The 27188-nt window shown below is 38.6% G+C and overlaps 1 protein-coding gene across 1 annotated transcript in view; it reads left to right on the plus strand.

Moving 5' to 3' along the window:
* Positions 1-17706, plus strand: part of gpd2 (glycerol-3-phosphate dehydrogenase 2 (mitochondrial)) — a 47624-nt gene extending 29918 nt beyond the window's left edge. The window contains exons 10-17 of the mRNA XM_062997684.1: positions 2012-2146; positions 3097-3272; positions 5592-5723; positions 6422-6580; positions 9421-9533; positions 9624-9702; positions 11772-11870; positions 14623-17706. Of these exons, the coding sequence (XP_062853754.1) occupies positions 2012-2146; positions 3097-3272; positions 5592-5723; positions 6422-6580; positions 9421-9533; positions 9624-9702; positions 11772-11870; positions 14623-14748 (1019 nt within the window). The 3' untranslated portion in view covers positions 14749-17706. The remainder of the gene's footprint in view (positions 1-2011; positions 2147-3096; positions 3273-5591; positions 5724-6421; positions 6581-9420; positions 9534-9623; positions 9703-11771; positions 11871-14622) is intronic.
* Positions 17707-27188: the final 9482 nt, after the last annotated feature.

Consider the following 27188-nt stretch of genomic DNA (forward strand, 5'->3'; position numbering starts at 1 on the left):
GTTGTTATACAGTATATCCAAGTTAAAACTGGACTTCATGCCATGTTGTACCCTTGTTGGGGTGCCATATTGGTTCGTCTGTCAAGGATTAAGCTATTATTTGTTTATTTGGGGTTCTATTCATTTTTGTTGTTTTTTATTAGTTCTTTTTGCAAAAAGATGCACCTCTGGGTTTTTATATGGTTTGACACCATAACTGTAATGGGCCCACCTGTGTTACTAGAGACTTGGCAGGGGGCATTGGAATGAAGATCAGATCCCAGTCTTCCACACTTTGCTGCAGACCTTATGCAGCTTGTTTAGAGTCATCTCTCGACCAAACCTGAGCAGATCAACTGCTATGTCATCTGGACCAGTTGCCTTTCACTTAGCAAGTTCTAGCATGACACACTCTTCCTTCAGTGGTGGTGGTTCCTTTTTTCTGAACAATCAATATGTATGTTCTCCTATTCATCAATGAACAATTCTTCACAGTAGTCTTTCCCTCTTCGACACACCTACTTCTTCCTATTCTTGTCCTTCATGGCTGTAGTTTAAGGCTGAAATGGTTTGGTGAGCATCTTCACTATCTGAAACACAGGTCTACTGTTGCTTATCTTTTCCTAGCATCTTCTTTACTTCACATTGAAGTTTTCTGTATTTATCAGGGGACTGTTTTTGCTTCATGCTTCTTTCTTATCCACTTAAAGTATCACTGGAAATCCAGTTCTTCCAGTTTCCTTAACAGCTTTCAGCATGATGTCCATCATCTGCCACCGCAGTCCATCTGGTGTGTGTGGTTCCTGAAGTCTTTTGAGCTCTTTAAATCTGTTGGCAACCTCCACTTGACATTGCTTGACCTGGTCATTCCTTAAGGTCCAACAGCTGTGGCTTCCTGATTTGCTTTTTTTCAAATCTGAGCATCATCGTCAACATCACAAGATTGTTATCAGAGTTACAATGTGTGTCCGTTATTAACTCACTGCTGGGTGATTAGAATGTAGTCAATTGGAGTTCTGGTCTAATGATTTGTACTCAATCAGCCCTGCAGCCAACTCAACATGGTGCTAGGTTGAACCAGCATTTAAGAACTGCGCTGCAATCCACTGTTCTAGTTCCCTATAGGATGGGTTGTGATCACTGTTTGTTTGGATTCTCCTCTTTGATTTTACTGTCAGGGGTGCCCTACCAGGAGCATAGCTCCAGAAGGTATCACTTTTAGGTTCATAGGTACACTCAGGCTTCTTTACTACAGCAAGGTAGCGATCCCAGGAAAAGAAGTGACTGTCTAATTAATAGAAACGCTACTGTCAGTCATCTGGGTCTTCATGTCACCTGCTGGTCATAATGGCATGGCAAGTGGGCATGATTTTGTGATTTGCACCTTTTGCAACCTGTTAAAACCTGCTGTCTACACTACTTTTTACGCCAGTAAGACTTTTTTGCTAGGTGAGTCTTTCAGATTCTCTTTAAACATATTGGAATGACCAATATCTTAATAAAATCTTAAATAAACAATGAAAACATTATCAAATGCATTTTCTTATACCTTGAAATCAAAACTAAATGTATTAAAGCCTAAATATAAACAAGTTAAGCACAGTGAAAGGTTATTGGGGGCATATTGAACACATCTCCCCCTACTTGGTTTCCATACCTATGTTCTATCTGGTAGTTTAATATGTTGATGATGCTTTTCTCCCTGCTCTCAGGAAAACTGATTTTAAATTGTAGAAAATGTGCCAAAGGTGCTGTAACCAGTTATTTAGTTAAGAGGCAGGTGCAGTTTTACAAGGATGAGATTCATGTTGAATAGCTTTGTGTCTTAATAAATGAAATGATCTTTTTTTTTTAAATATGTTATGTTTTTATGGCATTTTTACCGGGGCTGCAATACGCTTGTAAATAAAATGGGTGGCATCTTTCAGCTCTTTGCACTCCATAGATCTACTGCTGTAATAAAACACTGAATAATAGACAATAATGAATAATTTTTAATGAGAATAACAAACCTTTTTTTCTCTGATTTCAGTGCGAAGGGGAGATGTCCTGGCAGCCTGGAGCGGCATTCGTCCACTGGTCACTGACCCTAACTCCAAAGACACGCAGTCCATCTGCCGCAACCATGTCGTCAACATCAGCGACAGCGGGCTGGTCACCATCGCTGGTCAGTTCTGTCTAAGACAATCAGGCTTTGTACCGTCTCCATTCACTGCTTGAGGAAATAAGCGCTGTTGCGTATTTGAATTGGCCTTGTGTAGCCCAGTGGCTCAAGAATGCTCAGTATGTTTCTGTGATTGTGCTCTTCCTCACATTCCAGTGTTTATCTCTTAGATGTGTGTATACAGTGATTCACGCTTTATGGCCAAACGTATATGGACACCCGTTTTAATGAATGAGTTTAACGGTTTCAGCCACACCCAATTCTAGGTGTATAAAATGGTATGTTGCTAACCACTGTACACATTATTACAAAATATACACATTGACGCACACTACTCCCTTTTGTTATATATGTAGGTTGTTATTTACAAGCTATTAATGATTAATGTACAGATGTACAAAGATTACTGTGAGTCTGTGACTAGGAAAAGGGAATGAGCAATGTAAATGTTTATAGCAGTATATGTAGGGAGTAAAGCAATTTTTGTTTAGTCCCAGATGTACAGGTATTGTACAATATATAAATTATATATTATATGTATATATGCAGGTGTGATGGATTTAGTTGAAAGCATGACTGTGTCCCTGTACATCTCAGCCAACCTCAATTCCTATGTACAGCCCTAACCTCAAGCCCATGAAAATGGAATCCAGGATTGAAATCTGTAGCAGTGCTATCGGCCGGTCGAGCGTCTACATAAAGACATGGCTGGCTATGTTTGGAAATAGGGTGGCCGAGGCCTCGCATTGAATTGGCATCCTCTCTGTTACTGCATTGTGCTAAGTGATTCTTGGGAATCCATCTTATGGAATGGTATGACCAACAAGCTCCTGGAAGGGTGTCCATATACTTTTTGAACTACAGTGTAGCTCTGCTGTTTAGTTTTTCATGCTGTATTATATTGATTTGTATTATAGTAAAATTCATTTGTATCATTTTTTTTATCCTGTCAGGTGGTAAATGGACCACATATCGGTCAATGGCTGAGGAAACTCTGGATGCTGCCATAAAGGAACACAAGCTTTCAGCTGGGCCTAGCAGAACTGTGGGACTGATGCTGGAAGGGGGGAAAGACTGGACCCCCACCCTCTACATTAGACTGGTTCAGGACTATGGTCTGGAGAATGAGGTATGCTTCAAGGACAAAAGAAGAGCCATTTAAGGTTTTTGAAACTCTACATGCAGGCCTGGCTAGTGACAGGGGTTAGATCATTTGGTTCGAGATCATTTTGGTCTTGGACACTATATGTGGAAACTGACCATAAACAGGTGGTACCTCCCGTTTTAAAATCATTTATCATTTTAAGTTGTGGCGGATGAAGCTTGTCATTCCTTAAATGTTTGTCTGGATGGTTTTCTGGCCCCCTAGATAAGTCATTGATGCGCTTTTGGGAGCATTTTGGTAGGTTGGCCACTTCTGGAAAAATGTACCACCAGTGGAAATAATGATTCCCAGAGCTTTAGGAATAACTGTGTAACCCTTTTCAGTCCATATCTTCATATTTTTTTATTACGGTGTAGTGTGCTTTTAACCTTCATGTTTTAAAACTAAATGATCATCTGTTGAATTTGGTTGCTTAAGCAAACTAAATAGCAATAGGTTTATCACGCAGGTCCAGTTGGTTTTGGACCACTTAATGGTTTCGGAATAATTTGGACCACTGGTTTTGGAATGTTGAATTAATTAACACAACTCCATATGAATATTATGGTTTTAAAATGGGATTAAACAGATTTTAGGGTGGCTCAGTGGGTAGCACTGTCACCTCACAGCAATAAGAGCAATAAGGTCCTGGGTTCAATTCCCAAGTGGGGTGATCTGGGTCCATTCTCTGAGTTTGCTTATTCTCCCTGTGTCTGTGTGGATATCCTCTGGGTACTCTGGTTTTATCCCAGTTCAGTGTGTGGGTGTGTGTGTTTGCCCTGTGATGGAGTGGTGACCTGTCCAGGGTGTTTCCTACCTTTCACCCAGTAAATTGCACCCATCACGACCCTAACCAGGATAAAGTGGTGGTAAAACAGACAATAAATAAATGAGTAAATAGAACAGGTTTTGGCACAGTATTAATATGCTTTAATACTAATATGACACTCCTAATTTTGATCCAACACAAGGCTTTAATGCACCTGAACCAGACCAGAGTTGGTAACTTTACTACTACTATTTCAGTTCTTCTCTAAGAACATAATACAGAGCTATTACCTTAATCACTTTCCCTGAGAGTCCATCACTCACACACTACCATATAATTTGGAATTCTTTTATGATCCCATTAGAAAATCAATTCTTCAGCCTTTAACTGAGGACTGCTCAGTCCTTTTTCTCAGATTCACTGAACTCCACTTCGGTCTCCGACTGACAGGCCACCATGAGTTGGTCGAGCTGATTCCTGCTTGCTGTCGTCCCCTGTGGTTCTTTATGGGAGAGAAAGACTGGCATCCCCTCGTTAGTTGCAGGGATGAGCTTGACGGAGCCCGGGCCCTGTGATGGGCACTGTTTTTGCGGCATATTTAAAAAGGTCAGCATGCAGATATTTCTGACAGCACTTGACCTTTGACGAGAGGCGCAGCAGAGGAGTTTGAATCGAAGTAAGTGGTGCGGTTTGTTTTTGGTGGAAATGCTTAATGAAGCTCTGCACCCAGTGTATCAGCCACAGAGGCACCTGACCAATTGACTGTGTGGAAAACATAACACTGCCCAACTGTAGATTTTCTGTCAGTATCAGTACAGATATGCTTATGCGTTTATATTACATGATAGTAGCGAGCCCAATTGCCATATAGCCTGGCAGGGGGCACGGATTACAGTATCATGCCCACCTGCCATGCCATTATAATTAGCAGGAAACATAAAGGCACAGATGAGTGACAGTGCTGGTTGTTTTAGATGGCAGTCTCCGTGCCCCATTAATCACCTGGCTGCTAATGAGTTGCAGTAGTGTATATATTCATTTGTTTTAATGGTTGCAAAAAGCAAGCTCTGTCTTTTTTAATTCAGTGATAAAGTTTGCACATCTGGTCTGAGGAGTCCTAATTAGATGTTTTTGGGGCGGCATGGTGGCTCGGTGGGTAGCACTGTAGCCTCACAGCAAGAGGGTCCTGGGTTTGATTTCCAGGTGGGGCAGTCCGGGTTCTTCATGTGTGAGTTTTCCCTGTGTCTGTGTGGGTTTCCTCTGGGTCCTCCGGTTTCCTCCCACAGTCCAAAGACATGCAAGTGAGGTGAATTGGAGATACAAAATTGTCTATAACATTAAAAACTTAAACTGATGAATCTTGTGTAACCAGTAATTACCGTTTCTGTCATAAATTTAACCAAAGTGTGTAAAACATGACGTTAAAATCTGAATAAATAAATAATAAATAGATGTTTTTGGAATCATGTAATGTGCATTTTTCTGATATTGAAGTGAACTGTGTCAAGTACTTCAATCCTTATTTTTCTTCACAGGTTGCCCAGCACTTAGCAGCCACCTATGGAGGGAGGTCATTTGAAGTTGCAAAGATGGCCCAGGTCACAGGAAAGAGGTGGCCCATAGTGGGGAAACGCCTTGTTTCTGAATTCCCCTACATTGAAAGTGAGGTATGTAGAAATAGTCATTAGCATAAGCAAAGAACAGTTCTCACAGGTTGCTTGGTTGTTGTTTTGTTTTGGTTTATCAATAAATTAGACCCATCGTGACCCTGATCAGGATAAAGTGGTGGTGAAACAGACAATGAATACATGAATGTATCCCCCCCTCCTTCTCTTTGCAGCTCTAAAAGCCTGAAAAGACATTTCACAATATTTTTAAATGTTTGTACATTGAGGTCAGGCACTGATGTTGGACAAGAAGGCCTGACTTTCAATCTGTGTTCTAGTTTATCACAAAAGTGTTTAATAGAGTTAAGGTTAAGGATCTGTGCAGGCCACTGAAATTCCTCCCTGCTGACACAGGAAAAGGGGTTTCACCAAACTTAGTGCTTAAAGTGGTGAAAAGGGGCCGGTACTCCTCTTATTTACATATTGCCGTGTGTATCAGCCAGTGTATCAACCAGCAAATCATTAAGTATCACATTCTGAATTAACATTAGTTGTCTTGTACAAGACTTTAAGAGGGCAAGTGAGAGGGGTCAGTAGCTGCATAACAGAGCATGGATTCGAATTAACAATCTCCCGATTGACAGCCCAAAGCTCAACTCACTAGGCTTCCACTGTCTGAATAGTTAGAAATATGTAACTAATATTAGAGCACATAGATGAATTATCAAAAGTTAATTTTTTGTTTTGCCTTTCTGTAGGTGAGATATGGTATTAAGGAGTATGCCTGCACAGCCATTGACATGATTGCCCGAAGGACACGGCTGGGTTTTCTAAACGTCCAGGCTGCAGATGAAGCTCTGCCACGAGTCGTTGACATCATGGCAAAAGAACTGGGCTGGAGCGAGCAGAAAAAAAAGGTACATTACTAGTTCTTGTGCAGAGGGAATGTAAATATTGGAATATAGTTTGCTAGACCTGGAAAGAGGTAAGTGGCAACCTTTATTTTGTTAAATAAAAATAGTGTGTTTAATAATGTTCCTGAACACAAGCGTCTACAAATATTCTAAAACATATCTATAACCTTCGTCCTGACCTCTACTCCATAGGGATATCTTGTTTTGTTTTTGTGTCTGTGTTCCCTTGCCTTGTCTATCTACTGTATGTCCCTTGTCTGTAATTAGCACTTGTTAATTGTATACACTTGTGCTCTATCGGTCTCCTTATAATTAATCTGTGTAGAAGTATCCCAGTCTGTTCTCTGTTCCTGGCTGACAGTCTGGATGGTCCTGTTCGTCTTTGGTCCGGAGCACACGGCGTCCATTTTTTTTTGAAATACTGATTCATCTGACCACAATACACTTTACCACTGTGTGATGGTCCATCCTAGATGCCTCCGAGCCCAGAGAAGTTGACGCAGCTTCTAGACATGATTAACATAAGGCTTCTTTATTGCAATAATAATAATAATAATAATGTTTTAAGCTGCATTTGTGCATGTAACTCTGTATTGTAGTGCTTGACAAAGGTTTGCCAAAGTAATCCCTCACCCATGTGGTTATATCAGCTATTGTTGAGTGGCGGTTCTTGATGCAGTGCCGTCTGAGGGATCGAAGATCACGGGTGTTCAGCTTAAGCTTGTGCCCTTGGCCTTTACGCACTGAAATTGCTCCCAATTTCTTGAATGGTTTAATGATATTATGCACTGTAGAGGGAGAAATATGCAAATCCCTTCCAATCTTTCTTTGAGGTACACTGTTTTTAAACATTGCAATCATTTTCTCATGCATTTGTTGATAAACTGGAGATCCTCTGGCCATCTTTGCTCTCAGCCTTTCCTGGATGCTGCTTTTGTATCAAACCATGATTACAATCACCTGTTGACATCACCTGTTTGGAATCACATCATTATTTAGTTTTTTCACCTCATTACTAGTTCTAAATTGCCCCTGTTGCAACTTTTTTTTGGAATGTGTTCGGACCTGAAATGCAGGAATGGATGTTTATTAATAAATGAAATGAAGTTGAGCAGATAAAACACGAAATATCTCGGGTTCAAACTGTCTGCCATCAAATAAAAGTCAAAGTAAATGTAAGGAACACTGCATTTTTATTTTATTTGCATTGGCCGTGCTGTCCCAACTTTTTCTGATTTGGGGTTGTAAGTCATTTTAGTTCGAAGTACTGCTTTTTCCAACTATTTGTCACTGTTCTTATAATACTAACCTATGGACCCCAGTGTGTAGTAACCTTAAGAAAAACGTCCGGTTGAATTAGTTTAATGCACACTTGATCATGTCAGATTTTTAAAGCTGGGTCTGGCTCACTTTTTTCATTAACATCATGGCTTTCCTGCATAACTACATAGCAGTTTTCTGTCGGGTGTGACAATGAACAGTCTCGGCCAGGTTGGCTGATGCTTGCTACTTAAGCTATTGTTAACACCAGTCTTAAATAGTTTGAATAGCAGGGAGCCCGCAGCTTAAAATAATCCACAATAGTATTAACACAATATCAGTTGGGTGGCATACCTGTGTTTTACGTAGGTGTCTGGGTGTTATATTCCTGCATGAGTGTTTTCTTTCAGCGTGTGTGAGAGGGTGATAGGGTTACTCTGGCCTTTTCACGTGAATTCAAGGTTTCCTGTGTAAACAAAAGCTCTAAAAATAGCACACAACGCTGTGCTGCTTCGATATTTCTCAGTTCCCAGGAGTTCAACAATTTTTCCATCTCAAAGCACACAATACAGGTGCACCGCACCCTACACCCATATGTGTACACACTCCACAGGAAATCATCGCCTTTTCAGGTGTATTGTGTCAGTTATTAGTTTCTAATGCGTGGTAATACAACCCCATGAGGCGACTGAACTTACTGAACTCTTCTGTTCTCTTCTGTGAGTCTACTAATTACTTTATTTTAATCAACTTTATCCTCATCAGGGTTATGGTGTTATGGTTATGTCATCGTATGGCACTAAACACTCATTCATCAACTCGCAGCTTAAGAGTAGCCTCTTTTGCACTGTTAACAAGAACATGGCAAGATTCTCACAGACAGTGAACAAATGCAAGATTTACCCTAGGACCAGTGTTGCTTTGCAGCACCCTCTGTACCTGCTGCTCAAGCATGCCATCCTGTTGGGAGAGTTTAGTTTTAGTTATGGTAACTTTTGTATTTAGATTAGGGTCCAAGTGGGTCTGGAGCCTACCTCGAAGCAAGAGGTAGGCTCTAGACAACACCTCAATCCACCCACTCACTCACTCACCCAGTCACGCACCCACCCAGTCACATTACTGGGCAAGTTAGAGTAGCCATTCTACCTATTTGCATGGTTTTGGGAGGAACCCAGACTTGTACCTGCTGTAGCATGCTATTCTGTTTCGTTTAAATTTTTAGATAACTCTAAATCTAAATTTATCACTGTTTTATCCCACTTAGAGTCACAGTGGGTCCAGAGTGCTTTTGCAGAGCACCTCACACCCATTCACTCACTTGCTCACTCACACCCCGGACAGGACATCAATCCATTGTAGGGCCTTAGCCATCCCTCCCCCTGAGACTTAACCAATCATGTCTGTATGTAGGCATCGGCTGATAGCACTGCTGGGAACTAGTAGTGAGCTAGTGCAATGAACCAGTGACACTCAAACGCCCTGTGTTAAAACATTTTTTTTGTAAAAGGGCCACTAAATTAAAACAAGAAGAAATAAATAATTACAATTACAAATAATTACAACTACAAAATTACATCCTTCAGGAGGAGCTGGAGGCAGCCAAGACATTTCTGTACCAGGAGATGGGTTACAAAGCTCGCTCCGAACAGCTCACCAAGACTTCCGAGATCTCACTTAATGCTGATCAAGTGGCCAGGTACACTGTGTGTGTGTGTGTGCGTGCATATGTGGATGCATGTGTAAGTGAAGATTTCTATGAACTGTACTAACACTTATGTGTATACAGATATAAGAAGCGCTTCTACAAATTTGACAAAGAGAGCAAAGGATTCATTACCATGCTGGATGTGCAGCAAGTTCTTGAGGTGAGGGTTCAAAATGCAGAGTGAGTGTATGATTGTGTTACATTAATTGTGTTGTAATTGTCTTTATTAAATGTGACACATAATGATTATAACATTGATCTGTTTTTCACTGTACGTTCTGTATTGACGCATAATCATATAATAAATCATAGATTAATTCATGAGTAATGAATTGCTTCACATTGTGGTTGTATAAAACACATTAGATTACTAAAAAGACCCTATTTCTGTATGAAGAAATACAGATTCGATAAATATTCATCACGGTGCACCAGAAACTCACTTACTGCCTAATTCTCACCTACTGCCAATCCAGAGCTTCAGTGGTGAAAATACTGGACTAGTAACCAGTAAGTTGCAGCTTTAAGCCCCACCAGTGACACTCTGCCGCTGCTGAGGCCTTTATTACTCAATTGCTTAAATTGTATTCAGTCATAATTGTACCTGTGCTGGACCCATTCTCATCTTCTCTGCATTTTAAATAATAAGAGAATGATGAGGTCCCTGGAAACCTGCAAGCTCGTTTTTATAAGCAATTTTAAAGTTAGTCTGATAATTTGACTCAGATTCCACATTATGAGCTGACTGGGCTAATGAAGAAATAATTCTTGTTTTAACTCAAATATTACCATAAATGATAAGATGCTTAATTTCCAAGCAATGTTGATTGGGTGAAATTAAGAGGAGTTTTTGGGGGAATGTAAACAAGCCAAACTGGCTTTGTTGTATAGTAATAGACTTGCTCACACTTATTTTTACTGTTTAGCTTTATTGTTTTCTCCAAATCTTTCCACCTTATTGAAATAGTAAAAACAATAGCATACACTATGGGTCTGTCCAAAAACCTAGTGAGCTCTCTACATAGACGCATTTTACATCATCCTACATGCACTCCCGAGAAGAAGGCTGTCCAAATTCTTAGATGCCTTAAAATGCTGCCTACTATGGTGCCTTATTTCAAAGTGATAATCTGACTGAATGAGCATCAGATGCTTCCTTAGCGGTGAAGGCAATCCGGTGTGGCACCAATTTTTTTTTACAAATTCGGGCTTGTCACTGACAGTTTAACTGTTTTCAGTACACGGATGGAGATGTTAGCTGGCATGCTCGCAGTTTGTGCCGGCTCAGCCCATTTGTTTGAATGGCCCGTGGCTAACTGTGTTAGCTTAGTAAGCGAAACTGGTGACGTAATCGCCATAATCACCGTCTAAGTAGTGCGTCCAAATAATCTGCCTTATAAGTTTAATGGCTTATTAGAATCCTCTTTACTTAGGCAGCCCACTATGTTTTCAAAGAGACCCTATATGTCCAAAGCGTGTTGACCCCTGACCAGGAACCTTGTCAGATATCAAATATCAAAACCATTGGCATAAATATAAAGTTGACATTTGTAATTGTTTGAGGGAATTGTGTCCATTCAGTGAGATAAAAAAGAAATTCTGTGGTCCGGCATTGATATTAGATATGAAGGCCCTGCTTACAATTAACATTCCAGTTCATTTAGAAGGATGCCTTTATTTTTCATATATACTCGTGTACAGTACAACGAAATTCTTTCTTTGCATATCCCAGCTTGTTTGGAGGCTGGGGTCAGAGCGCAGGGTCAGCCATTGTACTGCGCTCCTAGAGCAGAGAGGGTTAAGGCTCAAGGGCCCAACAGTGGCTGCATGGCAGAGCTGGGATTCGAACTATTAACCTTTCAGTTGATAGCCCAAAGCTCTAATTAGGCTACCACATTTAGAAGGTGCTCACTGGGGTTGCAGTCAGGGCTCTGTACAGGCCACTACAGTGGCATAGTCAAGCTGGAACAGAAAAGGCTCTTCCCTGAGCTGTTGGCTCAAGGTTAAAAACATATAATTTACTTAATGTTTCAGTTTCTTCACTTATTAGCAATAGGTATGGTTAAAACTTACCAATAATTATCAGCAGGGGTGCACACATACTTTCGGCCATATAGTGCATTTCTTAGTGTCTCTGTGAAGTTTTTTTATGGACAAAAACTTTTACTTATTTAAGATACATGTGGAGGTTTTAATAGCACATTGACGTATTGGTGTTTTTTCCATCAGAAACTGAGCATCCAGATTGATGAGAATTCACTCCATGAGATCCTTAATGAGGTGGATCTGAACAAAAATGGACAGGTGGAACTGGACGAGTTTCTGCAGGTACACAAAGCCAGTGAGACAGACACTGGCTACATTGTCTGAATGTAAATCATTAATAATAATAAAAAAGTATAGCTATGGTATTTTTAGAGCATGTCTTAAGTTTAAGAAGCATGACTGGATTGAATCTCCTGCTTGCTGAGACAGAGGTGCTGAAGCTTAACTATGTCATGTATGCATTTTTACCTGAGCTCTGACAGGCTGGGGGTAATTAAAAGCTTTGAAATGGTTTTATGGAAGTTAGAATAATGAGCTTGTCCTCCAGGGGTAAATTAGCACCAGGCATGTGGAGTTTGTCTGTCTATAACCAAGCATGAATGAGATTACTAGTATAATTGATAGGAACTAGGGGACAGGTGTTAAAGTATGATGATCACTGTCTTTTTTTAATTTGTTCTTAATGAGCGCCCACTGCTAGAGAGTGTAAGCTAATGTTGTGTGACATGACGTGCACAGGCTATTGGCTTTTATTTCAAAGTCTATATGTTCCTTTTAACTTGTGTAATTTTGCACATGTCAATTCATTGAACTATAGGCTATAAGACAGGGGCGGGGTATGTTCACGCTATGGGTAAAATCTGACCAGTTTGCTTTTGGCTAAAACTAGCAATCAACCCAAATAGCATGCATGCTGTTACTACAGAAACCTTGTAAATACTGTTATGAGTATGTGAGTCTGTATTAGCACCCAAGTGATGGAACAAACTTCCCCTGTCTGTTCGAACATCTGAGTCTCTTGATGTCTTTAAAAGACAATTACAAACCCACCTTTTTACTAAGCACTTAGGCTGAGAAATAACATGCCCTTACTAACCTTCTATAGCATCTTATTAAAAAAACTGCAGATTTGTCTTCTTGGACTGCTGTCTACTTAAACTAAAGTAGGAAATGTTTATTGTGGAAGCACTTTTGTAAGTGGCTTTGGATAAGAGCGTCTGCTAAATGCCAAAAACCTAAATTGACGCATACCGCCTTTTAGTTGCCTTTTGAGGCAAGTGTGAACAAGCCGGGTGTTAACATACCCTTTTATTTGACTACTGCATCTGTTATGCAAGAGTACAGTGTTTTTATGCATCTACAGGAATCAAAACGATATCCAGATCAGAACTGAAACATCATACCAGTAGAAAAAATATACGTTATGTAGCACTTTTTATTTCTCAGTAGTTTACATCAACAGACAAGAAAGGGTTTAGGGTAAATCCTGGTAATGACAATACAAATACAATTCAATTCTAAGAATTATAAATTATATTACACATTATAACTATATTAATTATAATTTCAAATTATAATTCGATTTTTAAAATGATAAATTATATTATAAATTATAATAATGAAAATTATAAATAAATCTAAAAATTCTAATTGATAAATAATAATAATATATTATGAATGATAATTATATTAATAATAATTATATTAATTATAGTTCTAAATTATAATTCAATTATAAAAATTATAAATGATAAATTATAATATATTATACATTATAATTATATTATTTTAAATTATAATTATATTACATACAATTCTAAATTAAAATTCAATTCCAAAAATGATAAAAGATACATTATAATTATATTATTTAAAAGTATAATTATATTACATATAATTCAAAATTATAATTCAATTCTAAAAATTATAAATGATACATTATAAATTATAATTATATAAACCATCATTCAAAATTATAATTCAGTTCTAAAAATGACTCAATTGAACACTTTTTTTACACTTTTTACTTAAAGTTTTGATAGTGTACTGTTTATTTATGACTCTATTCTATGTCTGTACTGTGTATGTACTGTCTATTTATGTCCCTACTCTATGTTTATATAAAGTATACCTTTCTATTTTTTTAATAGAGCTAAAATATGCCGACACCTGCACCAAGAAAAATTTCATGTACACCTGGTACTTGGCAAATAAATAATGATTCTGATTTTGATTCTGTGAATCATAAATGGTGCATTTAATGGCAAGAGCTACTAATATGCCTTGTTAAATTCATAATATATTTTGGATAGCTAAGTGTTTGTTTGTTTATTAGGATTTTAACGTCATGTTCTACACTTTGGTTACATTCATGACAGGAACGGTAGTTACTCATTACACAAGGTTCATCAGTTCACAAGTTTATATCAAGCACAGTGTTGGACAATTTAGTATCTTCAATTCACCTCACTTGCATGTCTTTGGACTGTGGGAGGAAACCGGAGCACCCGGAGTAAACCCACGCAGACACGGGGCGAACATGCACCCAGACCGCCCCACCTGGGGTTCGAACCCAGGACCTTCTTGGTGTGAGGCGACAGTGCTAGATAGCTAAGTGAGTAATACTTTGTCAGGTAGGAGTTAAACCAGTCAAGAGCCAGTTTGCCAAACTCTAAGGTCAATACTAGAAGAGAAACACAACCAAAGTCAGAGGCAGGCGGTGGTTAATTTAGCATGTTAGCTAGCGTCAATTCATTACTTTGAAGCTTTAGAAACAAGACTGAAAAACTTAGGCTTGGACTAAGGGGTCAAAGTTTGTTTTCTTGAGAAAAGGCGTAACGAGCTATATTAGAAAACCTGGGGACCTGGACCTGAGTCCAATCTGAGTGATATGGACACGCAATAGTTTCTGATGCTGCTTAAACTAAAAACTAAAGGCATCATGTTGTACATGTAGAAGCATGTGAAATCCAGCTGTACTCTTCATGTAAAGCAATTGAACTGACGATTGATCTGCTCTCTGTCATTGGTTTAGCTCATGAGCGCCGTACAGAGGGGCCAAATCTCTGACAGTCGACTGGCTATTCTGATGAAGGCTGCAGAGGAGGGTCTGGACTCCAGAGGACCAGTGTCTGTAGACCGCAGTGGAGGTGGAGTGTAAGAGCTAGTCTGTAACTAGAACCTGGAAACTATCGAATATTGCAAAAAATCAACTCACTTTGTCTTGTAATGTTTCATTCTATTTTATGTTTCATTTAATAAGCCTGTTAGTCATTATTTAATATTGGTGTTATTGCTCTATGTTTTGCACTGATATACACTGTGGATGCATGCAGTACCAGGTGTGTTTCATGCTGGTCAGTAGTTCTAGCGTGTTATGACGCCTATTCTGTATTTTAACAGTTTTTAGGGTTTTTTAATTTGGTGTTAAGAATTACTGCTGTGCCATGTGTACATGTGCTATTTAATCAATCTTCTTTGATGCAATTTGCCAATCTTTGCACTTTCTGCAGATTAACTCAAGTTTACACATGCTGGTGTGTCCTTTTATTTTTTATTTAGGCTCTATCCAAGGGATCTGTAGAATAAAAACGAGAAATTTTTTTTAACATTTTGCTGTACTGAGAAAAAAGCTCATTTATAATGCAAGTTAAGTTTTATCAGAATAAATAATAAAATAAGGCCATTCAGTTAAAGCAGCGACAAAATATGTTAGCTCACTACTGCTGGGATCCAGGGTTTGAATCCCAAGCTGTGCCACTGACCAGTTGGGTGTGTAAATACAGACATGATTGGCGGCCTTTCCTCAACTCCTCCCTTTCCTCAGAAATAGCCAATCATGTCTGTGTAGATGTGCAGCCGGCCAATAGCGGGAGTGGGCTAGTGTAATAGACCCTGTCGCCACCCATGCACCTCTTGTAGACTTGCATAGCCAAAAATGCATTGGCAAGACTTGTATTATATATAAGCCTATATAAGTAGGCTTTTAGTTTTAACGTTTTAAGTAAAATAAATTAAACAAATGGTTGTGTGGTCTGTAATATTATATTTTGTACAATATAATATCTGATAGTAGTACACCACTAAGCAGGCATTACTAAAACAATTTGCTGTTCCAAACTGGCTATACCAACAACTGCCCCTTTTTCTTTTATTGCCCTATAGTATTTGTAAAGAATGCTGCATAAGGCGCCCAGGTGGCGCAGCAGGATATTCCTCTAGCCCACCAGCGCAGAGATTCCAAACTCCTCTGTTCGAAACTCGGCATGGCATAGATTCTGCTAGGGCTGCAGCTGACACATTTCTGCTAGGGCGGGATGACCGGTGTAAGGACCCTAATTAGCAGATAGAGGCGCCTGTGCAGAATCCATGGGTGTAAAAGGGTTCCGCTAAGGGCTGCACACGGGTCGGAGGAGGCGTGAGCAGCAATATACTCACCTCGACTGCAATCGGGGATCCCCCAGCAGCGGAAGACAGATTGACTATGCTAAATTGGGAGAAATATAAAATATATAATATATAAGTGGAAAAGAGCTGCATAAACCTGCTTCTCCATCAGCTACACTTACATTACATTTATTTAATAAATAGCTTATCCTGAATTTATTTTATGATATACTGTAGTTTAATGTTTCATTTAAAGATGTTAACTGCTGTGTTAAGCAATGCTCTACCAAGACAAATGAACAAACTTCCATAGACTTTTATTACTGGTTCATTTTTAAATGGACAGATTTTTTTCATTTTTTTCTCAGTATAGAAAATGTTTCAACGTTCTCGTTCATGGTCATTGCTAAGAACACTACAGATCAATAAAAAAATAGAATGCCTTTATTTGTCATATATATATATATACACAAGGGTTCTTCAAAGTGTTTCAGCACTTTTTAAAACTCTATTAAGAATTTCAAAAACAAATGACATCACTTTTCTACACATTCACCTTCCGATGCATTTACCCAGCGTCGTACCAACTTTTTAATGCCATTAGCAAATAATGTTTTTGATTGAGCGTGTAGCCACTGATGCACCACTGCTTTCACATCATCATCACATGAAAATCTTCTTCCCCTAAAGCTTCTTTGAGCAGTCCAAAAAGGTGGAAATCAGATGGTGCTAAATCCGGACTATAGGCTCTCTCTCAGTCTCTCAGACACGACCGATTACTACTCCTCCCTTCCTCACCTTTTCCAACCAAAATATAAAAGTGCAGAAACTTTTTGAAGATCCCATAATTATACACGTGTATAGTACAGTAAAATTCTTTTTCCACATATCTGAGCTTGTTTTAAAGCTGGGATCAGAGCACAGGGTCAGCCATTGTATGCATGAGAGGGTTAAGGGCCCTGCTCAAGGACCCAACAGTGGCTGTATGGCAAAGCTTTTCAAATGATAGCCCAAAGAGTAGACTGACTGTAACTTCATCACTCCTACCATTGTACTGTTAGCTTCCTACATTTCTAATGTAACATGATACATATTTAGTATTTGTTCTGTATGTTCTGCAAGAGTATTTGATTTAGGAAAGAGCTTTATGTGTTTAGGAAAATTAAATGTTGGTGTTTATACTGTATTAATGATTTTGCCTGAAGACACTGTGGGTTTTTCTTTGTTCATGTACAGTATGGAATTTATTACAGAAGAATATTTCTTACATAATGATTGTTTCACCACAATGTTTTTATTTGATAGTTTGTTTCCTAGTGTTTCAGTTTTAACTCATTGACATTTTTAAAGAGAAACTTTGGTTGTAAAAGGGTATACAATGTATTCTGCTGATTTTTTCATATCCTAGCTGTAAGGAATGTATTAAATGTGCCTTGTTTTATACTTAATGAGCATACATAAACTCAGCATGTCGAATGAACGCACAAATAAACACAATTTTTAACACATCTTTTGAGTTTATGTTGCTAAATGTTGTTAATATTCACTGCTGTATTAGATTATTTTATTCAAATATTTAGTAGGTTTAATCAGCATTCTTAAGTTGATCCAAGTTTTGTTCCACTGTTATCTTGTATCTTGCATGCGTGAGTGTTAGTGGTTAAACTGATGATTTATAATTTGTTGTTAAAAAATAAATTTTCACTCAACAGATAATAAAAAGTAAAACCTGGTTATACTGGTTTGTTTGTTTATTAGGATTTTAACGTCATGTTTTACACTTTGGTTACATTCATGACAGGATCTGTAGTTACTCATTACACAAGATCAGTTCACAAGTTTATATCGAACACGGTCATGGACAATTTAGTATCTCCAATTCACCTCACTTGCATGTCTTTGGGCTGTGGGAGGAAACCGGAGCACCCAGAGTAAACCCACGCAGACACAGGGAGAACATGCAAACTCCACACAGAAAGGTCTTGCTGAGGTGACAGTGCTACCTACTCATCCACCGTGCGATTTGATATAGAGAAAATCTGTCATAAAAGCAGCTGTAATAACTACAAGCCCCATCAGCCCTTGCACACCAAGTCACCTGACCAGCCCCACATTACCTGATCACCCCCACCTGACACCTATTCCCATCTCGTCAAGCCTCCTTTAAATGCCCTTCTTATCAGTCTCCTTGTTCAGTATTATATTGTTTTCCTGTGTACTTGTTATCAGTGACTTTTTGGTGTTATTGAGCTTGTTTTCCAGATTGTTGTACAGTTTATGTTCTTAGATTAGATTAGATTGGCATTTGCACTGTATTTTCCTTTGCTTTTTAGACTCGTGGTCAGGTTTTCAAATACTTTTGGCAATACAGTGTATATACATTACCTTAAATAGTATTTAGCTTCAGCTCTATGTGTAATTGTCACTATATTTTTGTACTAATTTGACTAGAAACTTTTGAAATTTTTGAATTACATCATAACTTTGATTTGTGATTACAAAACGGTAGCATTAGGTCTTTTAATTAGTGTGTGTCATTACTATACAAAATGCTTGGTGGGTTGGCTTTAGCAGTGGAAGCTCTAGATATATCATGGATAATAAATACTGACTGCAAATCTTCTCTGCCAGTCAGTTTTTTCAACATTAAACTACAAACCCCATTTCCGGGGAAGTTGGGAGACTTAATAAAAAAATAAAAGAAAGTACATGTGATTTCTTGCGTCTCTTGAATCTTTATTTAACAGACAAAAGTATAAAGTAAAGATTTAATGTCACTGACCAACTTTATTGTATTTTGTAAAATTTCAATATATGCCTCTGCACTGATAGTACCTTTACACACATGCAAGACTGTGTTAAGTGAATTTGATGTTCTTTTGAGCCCATGTGGCTATATTTTCTTACAGTAGCAGGACAGTTTCTTATGCAATGCCATCTGAGAGCTCAAAGGTCACACACATTCAACTGTGAAAATGAGAGTTCTCTGGATTTCCTGAATCTTTTCACAGTGTTATGGTAGATGGTGAAAGACCTAAATTAACAATTTGGTTTACAATCCTCTTACAAAGTTTGGCACAACGTGGCCTAAGTTTTTGCTTGCAAAGACAGTGTTTGTAGGATCCTAATTTTATACTCAGTCATGATACCAACACCAGTTACCAGTTCAAGTGCTTACTGTGGAATGTTTCAAAACAATGTAACTTGAATATTCTATAAACTTTCCTTTTTCTCTTATTTTTCCTGTCCTAACTTTTTTGAGCGTATTGCAGAAATGAATTTCAAAATCTGTTTAGATTTGCAAAATACAGTTTACTTGGTCAGTGAAAGCATTGGAATTTTTTTTTCTTTTTTAGTTAAATAAAAGTTTTTTATTATTAACAAATCAAATTTGTTGTTTGTATAGGCCGCTCGGTGGCGCAGCGGTAAAAACACACGCTGGAATCAGAGCTGGGACCTCGAACACATCGTATCGAATCTCAGCTCTGCCGGCTAAGGCTGAGCGGCCACATTAACAACGATTGGCCTGTTGTTCAGATATGGGTGGGACTAAGCCGGATGGGGTCTATCTCTCTCGTGACTGATGCAATTGCGACCTCTGCTGGCTGATTGATGGCGCCTGCACAGAGATGAGAAAAGAGTGCTCTCAGGGTGTGTATCTCCATACACAACACTGAGCTCACTGCACTCATCAAAGTGTAGGTGACAAGATGCATACGGCATGCTGCCCACGTGTCGGAGGGGGTGTGGGTTAGCTTCGTTCTGAGTATGTGGTTTGGGATGCAGCAGACACTTTTCTGGATAAATGTGTAATTGATTCATACATCTTTAGTTACTGCTTGCAAGGCATAAATACAGTACATCCTGCACAGGGCACCAGTCCAATGCAGGGCATCAATAATAATGATGATGATGAGCAAGAGGTGACATGGTGGCACAGCACATGGTTGCTGGAGATCTGTATTTGAATTTAGTCTTCAGTCTTCATATTTTCTTCACTTCAACTTTCCCCCACCCCAAACAAACATTAAGAAGATGAACTAGATGCGAATATATGAATGTGAATGAGTGAATGTGAATGTCCTGCTCTGTCTATGGTGTATTTCTGTCTTGTTCCTAGTGATTCCAGATGGCTCCAGACTGAGCAGTTACTACTGTGGAGGAATGAATGAGTTAGTGAATAATATGGACATGACTCTTTCACACACACATTCAAACACCATCATAAACCGTACAGTATTTTCCTTTCATGGCAGGTTTCAATCTAATTGACTCCAAATCCACCTCCAACTCCATAATAAATCTATTATGTTCTAATTTTGCTGATTAATGAGAATGTAAGACACATGGCCCATCCATGCTCTCAGCATTAAAGCTCTTCAGTATCAATACTTCCTTTATCTGTCTAATAATCCCTTTGACAGACTGCTCCACACTGAGAATGATGAAAGCCAAAGCAGAGCCATCAGCACCCAGCACAACGCAATTAAACCTGCGGTGCAGTGACACGGCCTGCGCTAATCCTCAGCTTCATTTGAGCAGCTGTACGACTATAGCCATGTGAATCCAGTCTGATTACACTGGCATATTGAACCAGTTTCGGCCTGGGTTAGCATTGAGACCCAAGTGGAAACTAGAGTGATCATGTGATTAAAAAATCTTATTTCCACTTAAAAAATAATCTTTCACTACGGGATTGATGACTACTTTGTGTCTTGTTATGTACATGATTATAAGCCTGTTGGACATCCCATTCCAAACCCTTTAATATAAAGTTGCAGCTTCCCCCATTCTTAGCAGCTATAACAGCCTCTGCTCTTCTGAGAAGTCCTTTTAAGGAAATTGGGAATGTGTCTGTGAAAATTGGTTCCCAAATGGATTTGGATAGTCAGGTGCAGATGTTGGACCGAAAGGCCTGGCTTGCAAATGTTATCTAGTTTAATCCAAAGTGTATGTGTGGGAAATACAGGAGAGTAAACACTATATAGTCTGTATAGTGGACATACCTTCTAATTGTTGTGTTTATATGTTTCAAACAGTCATTGTAGGTGTAGTGTTGTCCTGGATAATCAACTGCTCTTCTCTCCTTATGTAGACCACATGACAAGATCGTGCCGGTTCCTCCTTTACAACATCAAGAAGATCCGTCCATTTATCTCCATGGAAGCCACTCAGATTCTTGTCCAGTCACTTGTTTTGTCCAGTCACAGTTGGACTACTGCAACTCCCTCTTGGCAGGTGCTCCTATGTCCACTATTAACCCTTGCAACTTATTCAAAATGTAGCTGCTTGCCTACAAAGTTTAAAACACTGATGCTCACCTACAAGGCCAAAAATGGGCCAGCCCCAAACCACCTTCGAGGCCTAATAAAACGCCGCTCTGTAACACACAACCTCAGACACACAACTAGTCTCACTCGACTTGATCCTCCACCCAGGACTCAAGGTAGACATGCATCAAGGCTCTTCTCTGTACTAGCACCCAAGTGGTGGAACAAGCTTCCCTTGTCAGTCCGAAAATCTGAGTCTCTCGCTGTCTGTTTTACTAAGCACTTAAGCACTGGCATGCTCTTATTTATTCCTTGCATTAAAAAAACCTTTGGTTCTAACAGGGTTTCAGCAGATTTGTATTCTTGGACTGTTGTCTACTTAAACTAGAGTAAGGTAATGTTTACTATGGAAGCACTTCTGTAAGTCACTCTGGATAAGTTATTGGATAAATAATTTCTGCTAAATGCTGAAAATGCAAATGTAAATGTAGATTTTTTTTTGGCAAAAAGAGTAGAGAATTTCATTCACTGAACAAAGCCTTAACTTAAAGTATCTTTAAATACCATTGGAATAAATTGAAATGTTAATTTCAGACCAGTCCTTCATACCCAACATTAGTGTCTGTTCTTAAAAATACTTTGTAAATGGGCACATTCCAAAAGGCTTATTCCAAAATAGTGTGGAACGGCTTCCCGGAAGAATGGAGACTGTTAAAGGCACAGTAGGGGACCAACAAGTCCAACAAGCTCATAGTCAGGTGTCTGCATACTTTTGCCCATATAGTGTGTTTACGCTCACCATCCTACTAATCATACTAATTCCTTTGTTCAATTATTCCTTTTTAACATACCCGGGTGACTAACAGAATGAAACTGTGAATGTCTACTGGCAGTGTCAGGAAGAATCCCCTCACTGGAACGTTAAAGACGACACTGAAGTACAGATGCATCGTGGGTTGTAAAGGAATTTGGTTTTCCGATTCCTGCCAGAAATATCTCTGTGCTGCCCTGTGCAGATTTCAAGGCCACTTTTTGTTTTTATAAAATCAGCTATTTCACACTACCCACTGATACAGACAGTGGTGGGAAACTGAAATAATCACCAGACCTACACAAACTATTTACGAGGGATGCCAGGTTTATTGCCTAGTGTGTGATTTTTTTGAAACAAGAGGGAACACCCAGACTTTGTTTCATGGGTAACAATGCAGAACAAATACAAAATATGGCTAAGCTGAAAATTGCAGGGCAGTATCAATGCAAATTGATTAGTTTTCTTCCCATAAGCATGTAAAAGATTTCAGTTCATGCTGACTGTGTGTAATTCACCATGTCTGAAGGGCAGATAATTCACATTCACACTTTGCACCATGGCACAGTCTAAAAACACTTACTACAGAAATAGAATGCCATATTGGTAGCAACACCATTGTTGACTTGCACTTGTAAGGAGGCACCTAAACTTGTTGGACATCTTATTCTAAAAGCATTGGCATTGCTTTGGAGTGCAACCAGTAATGGGCAAAAATTCTCACACATTTTGAGATCTTATGGATAGCCTTCCCAAAAGAGTAGAGGATGTTAAAGCTAGAATGAAGGGCAATTTTACATTAGGGATAATGGTTATAAAACAGGTTGTCCAACAAGTTCATGACCAGGTGTCCACATACTTTTGGCTCTATAGTGGATATAAATCCAAATATCACTAGAGAAGTTGAAGTGTTTCTGGATGTTGTTAATATACGGCCTCTGGAGTCTTAACTTGCATTTGTGAAGTCAAAAATGAGCTGTGTTTAGTGACAAAGGTTTTCTGAAAAATTCACTTACGTGGGATCTTCAAAAAGTTTCCGCACTTTTATATTTTGGTTGGAAACGGTGAGGGTGGGAGGAGTAGTAATAGGTCATGTTTTAGAGACTGAGAAAAAGTGCAAAGTATGGATTTAGCACAATCTGATTTCCACCTTGACGGCACAGTGGCTCGGTGGGTAGCACTGTCGCCTCACAGTAAGAAGGTCCTGGGTTCGATCCCCAGATGGGGCGGTCTGGGTCCTTTCTGTGTGGAGTTTGCATGTTCTCCCCATGTCTGCGTGGGTCATGCAGTCAGGTTAATTGGAGACACTGAATTGCCCTGTAGGTGAATGGGTGTGTGTATGTGTGTATGTGTGTCTGCCCTGCAATGGACTGGTGCCCCGTCCAGGGTGTTACTGTGTGCCTTGCTCCAGTTGAAAAAAAAGCTGGGCTCCAGAATGATTGGAATACCTGTTACCTAATTAAATGTTTACTTATAAACATTTCCAAAAAGGTGGTTTTGATTATGATAAGGAACTTGCCTTTATTTAATAATGATTTAATTTATTTATTTAATAATGATTTAATAGTGAATTTGATAATGTAAAACATTAAATATCTCCCAACATTTTTGAGTTGGGTTTATAAATATATAAACTCAACATTACAAAATAATGTCAGGTTAGCGATCTGTCAACTGAAATTCAATAGACAATGGTTTCAAAAACAACAGCAGAATGGTTTAGGAAAGAGAAGAAAATTTGTGTGTAATGGCTAGACGTGTGTGTAAAGTCCAGACCCATATACAAAACCATTACCTTAGTCTGATTAGCATCAACAGAAAACAATAGAAAGCTAAAGCAGCTTCTACACTCACTTAAGTACAAGGTTTGCATTAGTTTTTAAAGCCTGAACTGTGGATTATTAATCAATGTGTTGAATTATGACACAAAAATACAAATATTTGTCTGTTTATTATCTTGACTAAATGCATTTGTCACGCCTCAGTATAATGGAAATTAATCCAGGTAATTCCAAAGGTTTATGCAACTATATTTTTGGACGATAAGGTTACCTTCGTGTAGCTTGTCCTCAGGTGATGATGATGACGGACTGATCAGTACCGGAGCAAAAAAAAAAAGATATTTGCAATTAGAGCTCTTTCTTCTGCTGCTGTTAAAGAAAGGAGAATCAGAGCTTCAGTAAAGGTCATCAGGAGATTTGAGTGACACCTCCAGCATCCTCGCCTCTTAATTTCCTCTGTTTTCTAGAGATTTTTTTTCTCCATGTCTTCGTCAGGTAAGTTCAGCACCACAGAGGGCTATTAATTTCTGGGAATAATGGGTTACAAGGCTGGATGACATGCAGCCCCATGTTCTAGAACTGCAGCAAGTGTCAAGAGGGGATTAGGCTGTGTGTAAAGGGTGCAGAGATCAAATTTTTTGACCTGGTCATACATTACAAAGAAGGTTTAACCAACTGCCTGAAACTAAAGAAAAAAACTGATCAAACAAAAGGAGATGTAATGTAATTTAGCAATTTAGTTTGATCAAGCACCTGTAACAATAAGTAGAATAAAGTCTATTGTTTGTTGGCAACAATACTGCCACACCGTGTTTGTGTGTATGTACAGTGGTGTTAAAAAAAATAGCAGTCCAACACCATTAACCTGATAAATCACAGTTTTTAGTAGAAATGCTATTTCTACATAGCAAATAATTTACTTGAAAGTGTAGTAGAGTAATGAAAACAAAACAAACCCAACAATTAAGACATGCATGCCGCTCATTCTGAGTAATCGAAGCATTGATTGAAAGGGGGTTGTTCAAAATAATAGCAGTGAGGAGTTCAATTGGTGAAGTCATTCATTCTGCAGAAGAATGTCAATTTTGGCCCTTATTTAATTTAGGAGGGTGGCAAATGTTGCACAGGTTGGTCATAGCACATTTCCTTCTGAAATACTGGGTAAAATGGGTTGTTCCAGGCATTGTTCTGATGAACAGCATACTTTGATTAAAAAGTTGATTGCAGAGGAAAAAAAACATACAGAGAAGTGCAGCAGATTATAGGCTGCTCAGCTAAAATGATCTCAAATGCCTTGAAGTGACAACCAAAACCTGAAAGACGCAGAAGGAAGCATGGAACTACTGTTGGAACACATTGACTGGTCCAAAGAGAAATGGCTCAACATTTTGTGGACTGGTGAAAGCAAAATTTTTCTTTTTGGGTCTAGTGGCCATAGACAGTATGTCAGACGACCCTCAAGCACTGAATTCAAGCCAAAGTACACTGTGAAGAGAGTAAAGCATGGTGGTACAAAATGATGATATGGGGATGTTTTTCATACCATGGTGTTACGCCTATTTATCTCATACGAGGGATCATGGATCAGTTTGAATATATCAGAATACTTGAGGAGATCATGTTGCCCCTTGTCGAAGAAGAAATGTCCTTAAAACGGGTGTTTTAACATGACAGTGACCCAAAAGATCTTGGTTACAGACAAACAAGATTGAGGTAATAGAGTGGCCAGCTCAATCCCCTGACTTCAATCCCATAGAGAACTTGTGGGCTGATATCTGAAGCGTGTTTTTTTGAGGCAAAACCCAAAATTTCAGAAGAACTGTGGAATGTAGTTTAATCATCCTGGACTGGAATACCTGTTCAGAGGTGCCAGAAGTTGGTCGACTCCATGCAACACAGATCTCGGAAACAATTGTTCTGCCACTAAATATTAGTTCAGTAATTTAAAGTAAAGTGAAACCTCAAACATTTTTTTCAGTTTATAGATAAATTTTTTGAGCTTTTAAAGAAAAATGCTGCACTGCTATTTTTTTTGAACAGCCTAATATTCATTTTTCTTAATTTTCTGTAAAGAATTAACACAAACTGGCTAAATGTTGTTAATGTTTTAATTTAGAATTGAAAGTGTAGTATTTTCAGTGCATTTGCATTTATGGACATAAAAGTTATTATAATTATATTGTGCTTTATTCACTTTTTTAAAATCACTGCTTTTTTTTGTGTGTGCACATCATTTAAATTGCTTTGATCACACTTTAATATATAGTTGGCAACCCCACCCACTTAAAACATCTTAACATAAGTTGTGTACACCAAGATAATGGTATAGTCCTGAATGATTGACATCTATAGTGAATCCCAAGAATAAAGTGATTATTAAAATAAATGTTTGAATACATTAAGACTTCATAGATCATAAATCTAACTGAAGATACCAAATATTGCTGGAGGCGATTGCAGTCTGTATTTGATGGCGGGGGGTGTTTTTTCACCAGGCCCTATTGTTTGATATTTAGGCAACACACCAGGGAGCACACAGCAATATCGGAATGATGGTGTAAACCAGCCAGACTACCTGCGTCTTCAACATGGGAGCAAAACCAAACATAAACCAGACCCTGTACTAACAAAACAACAAATATCATCTGCATTATTGTAGGCGCGTGTACAGCCAACAAAAAGTAAATGCCACAACAAAGTAATTTGATTTGAAAAGGCGTATCTGAAATGCCACGAGTTAAACCTGGAAATAAAATGTTGGTAGTTTATAATGTATGACATCTTTGTCACTTTAGAAAATTGCCTAACCCCTAGTTTTTATTATATTGTACTGCTGTTAGTTTATTATTCTATTATTATTAACTAGTGGGTCTTGAAACACTATAGTTGCAGAATTACACAGAATGCCTATAATGGCAGTATTCATTTTCCATATTTAGCCCTTGGTTAAGCTGACTTTAGAATTTTGGAACAACCCCCAATTTTTTGTACGTAAAGTTTTGGCCCACTTATTTTTACACAATTCTTTGGCCAGGTTAAGTAAGGAGCAGTGGTGTGCATTGATTTTTGAGTCTTACCCTAAATGGGCATAAGTTTAGAACCTGGACCTTAAAGAATGTCAGTTTTCTTTCATTTAAACCACTTATTAAACCATGTCCTTTGCAGATTAAGCTTTCTAGCAGAGCAATCATATTTCTACCCAGTTGTCCTTGCTGCTGAAAATCATCTCTATAACATGATGCTACCACCATCATATTTTACAGAAGGAGTAGGGATTCCTGGCTGATTGCACTTGTTTAGAATTTAACCTGCAATTCCACTATAATCTCACCAGATCACATAGCTTTCTGCC

Source organism: Trichomycterus rosablanca, chromosome 6 (genome assembly GCF_030014385.1).
Source record: "Trichomycterus rosablanca isolate fTriRos1 chromosome 6, fTriRos1.hap1, whole genome shotgun sequence".
Classification (NCBI taxonomy): domain Eukaryota; kingdom Metazoa; phylum Chordata; class Actinopteri; order Siluriformes; family Trichomycteridae; genus Trichomycterus; species Trichomycterus rosablanca.